The following is a 7,170-nucleotide window of genomic DNA, read 5'->3' as shown; positions in this document are numbered from 1 at the left end:
CACCAAATCTGGTAAAAGAAAAACTTGATCACGCCTTTGCTTGCCCTTTGTGGATCTCACTTTTCCCCAATGCTTTTATCCAAACCCTACCTAGAATTGGGTCTGACCACAACCCTCTGTTGATTTTTACTGAACCCTCAATGCCATCAGGAAGGAAATTATTTTATTTCCAAAATGCTTGGTATCAACACCCAGAATTTCTGGAAACTATCAATAGTGTTTGGAATGGCGAGACAGAACAAGGCTTACACATCAAGCTGGCAAATCTCTCAAGATTTCTCCAAAATTGGAACAGGTCAGTATTTGGAAATATTGACAATCTTTTCTCACTAATCTCCACTGAAATTGATGTTCTACAGGCCAATATCTACTCAGATCCAAATATTGTCAATCAAAAAATCCAAACTATAAAATGGGCTCTGCAGGCTGAAGAACATTTTTGGTTCCAAAAATCAAGAGAGAAATACATCACTGATGGAGACAGAAATACCAAATACTATCATCTTGCTTCAAAAATCTACTGTCATAGGAAGGAAATTGTCTCTTAACAACATGAAGAACAGACAATTACAGGTAATGCAGAAATAGCAACAGCTTTTTCAGGGTTTATGACCAATCTCCTTACATCCTCCAACCCTTTGGATCCCACATTTGTAGAAGCACTCTTCCCCCCATTAGATCCAAACCTGATACCACTGGGTATGTCACACCCTCCATCTATTGAGGAAATCAAATCCACCCTTTACTCACTAGGCTCACATAAAGCACCAGGGATGGATGGATTCAATGCTTTCTTCTTTCAAAAAAATTGGGAACTAGTTAATCATGAACTTTGCTCCTTTGTCTGGGATTTTTTCCATCATCTATGTCTACCTTTTGGTACAAACCACACATTGCTATGTTTCATTCCCAAAATCGACACACCGAAAGTTGTGTCGGACTTCAGACCAATCAGCTTATGTAATGTTAGTTATAAGCTACTAGCTAAAATACTAGCTAGGAGATTGAAACCATGCCTGCATAACTTAATTTCACCCTGTCAAGGAGCCTTTGTCCCATCCCGACAAATCTCTGATAATATTATCATTGCTCATGAAATCTTCCATTATATGAAATCAACAAGAGCTAAAACTGGCTTTGTTGCTCTTAAACTTGACATGTCCAAGGCCTATGACAGGGTTGAATGGGATGCTATATACCATCTCTTTCATCAGTGGGGTTTTGACACACATTGGTGCAACATGATCAAAACTCTAATTTCAACTGCTTCATATTCCGTAAAACTTAATGGTAGCCCCTACCATTGGTTCAAAGGATCCCGTGGTCTCCGGCAGGGATGCCCCCTCAACCCGTACCTTTTTCTCATCATCATGGAAGTTCTCTTTAGACTTCTATCGGAATACAGGAATCTAAACCTTTTCAAAGGCATCAAAATTGCTAGGAACGCTCCAGAAGTCTCACATCTCTTTTTTGCAGATGATACGTTCCTCTTTTGCAGAGCAACAAAGGAAGATGTACTAACAATACAAGCTGCTATTGAGTTATTCTCTGACATAACAGGACAACAGATCAACTTCGAAAAGAGTGGCGCATACTTCTCCAGAAATGTAGACCACGAGCATAAAGGAGCAGTTTTGGCAATCTTAGGCATACAGGAAATGAGAAATAATGCTACTTACCTAGGGACTACACTGTTCCAGGCTAGAGCAAAAACAAAGAATTTTCAACACCTGCTCAAAAGAATTGGAAATAAGATGGCTACATGGAAAGCATCAAATCTTTCATTTGCAGGAAGGGAAGTACTCATGAAATCGGTACTTCAATCACAATCCATATACCTTATGCAATGCTTTCGTTTCCCAAAAACTGTATGCAGGACTTTGGATACAGCATGTCAAAGATTTTGGCTGGGAAAGCCCAACAAAATCAAACAAATGACACTCATCTCCTGGGATCGATGCTGCAAACCCAAAAATCAAGGAGGACTAGGGTTCAAAAGGATGGAGCAGATTAATAGTGCCCTGTTACTCAAACAAGGATGGCGGCTTCTCAACCAACCAAACTCCCTGTGGGGAGAAATCATAAAAGCAAAATATTATCCCAAAACATCTTTCTTCGACCCTAAAGTGCAACACAAAAATGGATCATGGATTTGGAAGAGTATCACCAGTATTACCCCTCTGCTCCGCACAATGGTAAAAAGGAAAATTGGTGATGGGAACAACACGTACTTCTGGTTTGATCCTTGGGTTGACTCAACAACAGACCATATGGTAGGTGATTTTAATACCGTAATAGGGCAAAGGCAAGCTACTGTCAGAGAGGTATATGAACTACAAAGCAATAGGGCGGCAAACCAGCAAAATATCACAGGCCAAATTCCTCCACTCCTTTCCTTGTCAATTTATGCAATAAACCCCACCCCTACTATGGACTCATGGTTGTCACTTATCTCAGCAACAGGTGAATTTACTGCAAAACTCGCAGGAATTGCACTTGCTAAGATAAACAGCCATGATTCAGTACCAAATGTAGCACAGTGGTGGAGGTTCTTTTGGAAGCTACCTATACATCCAAAATTTAAAACATTCTTTTGGCGTCTCTTAAATGCAGGACTACCAACGAAGAAGATCCTATCCAAATGGATGCTTACAAGCCAAACATGCATACTATGCAACAGCGCCGAGGAATCAAACTGGCATCTGTTCATATCATGTGAATGGACAAAGAGAATATGGGCAGCAGGACCACTAGGGTTGCGAACATGGCACATCCGAAACAACTCTCTCCTTAATCTTTGCTTTTCATTCTTTCATGAACGGCACATGGATAAACATACAAAAAAATGGTTTTTTTCAATTTTCATAATAACATGCTACTTTATCTGGTTAAACAGAATGCAAAACTCATGAATAATAAAAACATTAACCCAATCCAACTATTAAATGATGTAAATATATGGATTAAGGACCAAAAAATTTATCCAAATCACTTAGAGAAGATAACAAATAATGATATTAATTTGTCGACCAGCTGCCTTATTTGCTTAATGTCACAAACAAATTTTGGAAACTTACCAACACTCTTATGTGCAGGTATATCTTCTGAGTCACAAGGAGACAGATGGAGCGTAGGACTACTTGAAAATGGAATCGTCAAGGATCTACAACAAGGCAGGGCACAACCAGGACATCTTTTGAAGTTTTTATTAGAAACAATTTGGATTGTAATAAAAAGAGCGATTCAAACCAATGTACAACTACGGTACATTTGGTGTGATCAAACTCTAAACAAACACCTAACTAAAGGCGGGGAGATATCACAAGTATCACCTACCCTTTTTCCTTTGCTAGCGATGATGATACCAATCACATCAAAACTAGAAGTTTGTAATCTAAGACAGGACACAACAAGAGATTGGCTTCTCAGCCTGACAACTGGACACATAGGGTCTAATTATATAGACACTATGTCTCACACTAGATGTAACCTCTGCTTAAATCTTTAATCCAACCTTCACTTTTATCATCAAAAAAAAAAAAAAGTGAATTAATAAATTCTATCCTTATACCTCATTCACCAAAACAGATTAGAAGGAAAAATACTGAAGGGGAGTCCACACTCTTTATCACGACAGATAAGAACCTTGCAAAGATACAAGGCGTCTTTCATGGAGTCATACCAAGCAATTATGGAGTATAATTATGTCAGGAACATTTATTAATGTGAAAGATAACACAAGTAGAAAAGAAACCACGTTGACAACAAACACAAGAGCAAGGGGCCAAAACAGGATAGGTAGAAGCCTCATTTTCGCTGCATATTGCTCTCAAGAAGGGGTAAATCAGTGGTTGTCATGACACTTTCCTTCTCTGGTTATGCTTCAGCATTAACAGATTTATTTGTTCGGTGGCCACGGTGCACCTGCCATCACCGCTTCAATGTCCCGTATCTCCCGGGGAACCTTCGTAAGATTCTTGCAACTATTTGATGTAACATGCTACGAACACCATAAAACAGTGTTAAAAAACAAATACTTACAACCAGCCAGATATACTTGATTTGTGGATAAAGCCTACTGTCGTTCCAAATTATTTATACCAGAAAGCACACCACTACAGCTTCCATCATACAGTAAATGAAATCCTTAACAGTTGAGTTAAACATGACAAGTAGTTTTATGTCTAGGAATGGCCCAAGTTAGCATGGAAATTTATCTAGTCCATTTCTGACAATCCATTTCCTTGTAGATGTATGACATGTGTCCCAACATCACATCAAATGGTTGAAATCCATTTATAAGTCACATAAAAAAGTTATGATTAATTTAAAAAAAAAAATGATGTGACTTGTAGATGGACCTCAACCTTTTGATGTGATGTGATGTTGGAACACATGCCACACATCTATAAGGAAATGGATGGTCCATTTCCTTGTCAGAAATGGACTGATATTGGTCTAGTTAGCACTTCCATCTCTCTCTCTCTCTCTCTCTCTGTGTGAAGAAGGGGAGAATGTGCCTTTTCATATGAGGAGAGGAAGTGCTAGCATAGGCCACTCTCCTGGACAGATTTTTTTTCCCGTAACCATTATATACAGATTATCTGGATAAGGTTGGTGATTTATATGAGATTTTCTGCCAAACTAGGGCTATGCAGAACATACCACATCACTTTCTATCCGGACGCCACCAAAGCCTCTGAATCTGGTAATCACTTCAGGATTAAAGAACTTTGATGTCTTTGGATTCCCCATCGCTGGAACCAATAAGGCATCAATGAAGTAGCATCCAGGCTCAACTGTTATTACCTATAATACAAAATTCCAACCTTAGCGTCTTGCCAACATTGTATGATGTGCTGTTCAATAAAGTGCTAGCAAAATTTAATGGGAAAGAGGAGATGATTAGGCACTACAACAAAAATACATACTACTGGTCAAGGAATTTAATGCTTAATAACTATAGTTCTACTGCCCACATATCCTGCTTTACTTTTGAACTAAGAAAGATTGTCTCTTATCCAACAGATTCTCGGTTGCTAGTTTCTCCATTTAGTTCCTAGCATACAAGATCTCATGCTGGCATATAGTTTAATGGTTACTTTCTAGATGCCAGTGTAGGGATATTAAAGGTAGGAACAATGCTCTGATCTAGAATGTGTCAATTTCCACATCTATCATTAAGTCAATATAATAAGTGGGAGACTAGAAACTTCAGAAGTCTTCCAGCCCATTTTCATAGACACCATTTCTTATGGGATTGTACATCACTAAGAACCTGTGAAACCAAATGCAACAAAAATGCTAGTTAACCTTGCAAGTTACATGACAATGAGAAGCAGTCAAGTGTTAATGGGATTGTACATCACTAAGAGCTTGTGAAACCAAATGCAAAAAAAAGCTAGCCAACCTCGCAAGTTGCATGATAATGAGAAGCAGTCACTCAAGTGTCACCAGGTCACTTGATTCATGACCCAAAATAATGCATGATCTCTTAGAAATAATAAACTGTTCATTAGAGTGTTTCTAATGTCAAGGAGCTCCAGAGAAAGGAAACTATCCCATGAAACATGGCTGCCTTCAACACACCTGATTCAAGTTTCAGATGCAACTCAGCAGGCCACGATTTAATGTCTTCCGTCATGATTTTTCCCAATTCTTTTTATGGTTATTACTTGAGTAACTGTGCAGGTTAATACAGTAAACATTGCACTCACATTGACGCAGTTTCAGACTGGTCCAATTGGATCTGGTCCAATCCCAAAAGAGCCAATTCAATGAGGTAGTGCCCACAAGAATCTATCATTTCAGTTTTAATTTTAGTCTTTTATTTGTTTTATTCCTACATAAGAGTGAGTTGGATTTTGATTTCAACTAGGTTTGTGTTTTTTCCTTCAAATAGATTGTATTAGGATAAAATTTTCAGATTGAATTGATTGAAGAGTCATATTTGTTATTGAGAGATTTCCTTTCCCTTGGTCTACTTCCCCCTTCTTCCCCTCCCTATTCCTCTAATTCTCCCATTGCAGCCCCATATTATGCATATATCATATAGTATCAGAGCCAAAAATTACAGCCCTACAACCTTCCTCTTCCCTTATCCCCCCCCCCTCCATTGATTCTCTTCCTGCATTACAGCTGTCGCCCCCCCCCCCCCCCAAAAAAAAAAAAAAAAAAAAAAAAAAAAAAGAAAAGAAAAGACCCTGCATAGGTTCCCACTTGACAAACCCCCAGCAATTTTTTACTTCTTCCTGCAATTCAAGACTCCTGCTTCCATTCCGGCAGCAACCAGAAAAAGAAAAGTGAAAAAAATAAAATTTGAATTCCTGCAGCAACCAGAAAATGGAAAACCAAAAAAAAAAAAAGGACAAGAGAAGAAGAGCACAGTAAAAGAGATGCAGTCCAGAATCAAGAGGAAATAAAACAAAACAAAACAAAACAAAAGAAGGAAACAGAGAACGTGAAGCACAGAAGCAGCAAAAGAAAAAGAAAGAGAGAGAGAAAAGAACAAGAAGAGACGAGGTTTGAGAGAGGGAGCCAGAAGCATAAAAAAAGAAGCAGCTTTGCATTGCGACAGACAACCCAGAGAGGGAAAAAAAATCAAAGAAGAAAATAAGAGATTCAGAGACACAAAACAGAAAAGACCAGAAGAAATGGTGAGAACAGAATAGAAGGAAGAAAAGAAGAATATTAGAGCAGAGAAAGAAGATATACCTTGGATAAACAAGCTCTGCCAAAGCGAGCATCTTCGACTGATCCTTTACCCACTTTTCTGGATGCTGCTATTTTGTTTCTTTTTTGGATGACTATTTCTGATCCACTTACAACTTTTTTTATTGAAGCATAATAGTAAACTTTATGATGCCTCAAATAATTTTTACTACTTCTGGTTGTTGTTTGGTAGCTCCTTCAGCTTCCACCTCGAAATGGCATCAGGATAGGCACATTTGAATCACCTAGGGTGTTTTCTTAAAGCCCTAAGTCTCCTGGCAACTGGAAATGGTTTGATCAGAAAATTCATATGTAGGGTAAATTTCATTTGGAACCTCTGAGGTTTAATCCAAGTAATTTCTACTCCAAAAAAAGTGGCGTTTTGCATTTGCCTCCCCTATAGTATCCAAAAAAACCAATTAAGTATATATTGTCATTTCTATGACCAAAATGCCCTTA

General features: G+C 38.4%; 1 protein-coding gene across 2 annotated transcripts in view; it reads right to left on the bottom strand.

Moving 5' to 3' along the window:
- Window positions 1-3,193: 3,193 nt before the first annotated feature.
- Window positions 3,194-7,170, bottom strand: part of LOC149011551 (Metallopeptidase M24 family protein) — a 70,940-nt gene continuing 66,963 nt past the window's right edge. For both annotated transcript variants that reach the window (XM_089163794.1, XM_089163795.1), the window contains exons 15-16: window positions 4,666-4,809; window positions 3,194-4,000 (exon numbers count right to left, since the gene is read on the bottom strand). In XM_089163794.1, coding sequence (XP_089019920.1) covers window positions 3,899-4,000; window positions 4,666-4,809 — 246 coding nt within the window. In that variant the 3' untranslated portion in view covers window positions 3,194-3,898. The remainder of the gene's footprint in view (window positions 4,001-4,665; window positions 4,810-7,170) is intronic.

Source organism: Hakea prostrata, chromosome 7, assembly GCF_041222555.1.
Source record: "Hakea prostrata isolate BN-2017 chromosome 7, UWA_Hpros_2, whole genome shotgun sequence".
In the NCBI taxonomy this organism is placed as follows: domain Eukaryota; kingdom Viridiplantae; phylum Streptophyta; class Magnoliopsida; order Proteales; family Proteaceae; genus Hakea; species Hakea prostrata.
The sequence above is the reverse complement of the archived record's forward strand: the minus strand, read 5'-3'. Positions and strand labels throughout refer to the sequence as shown.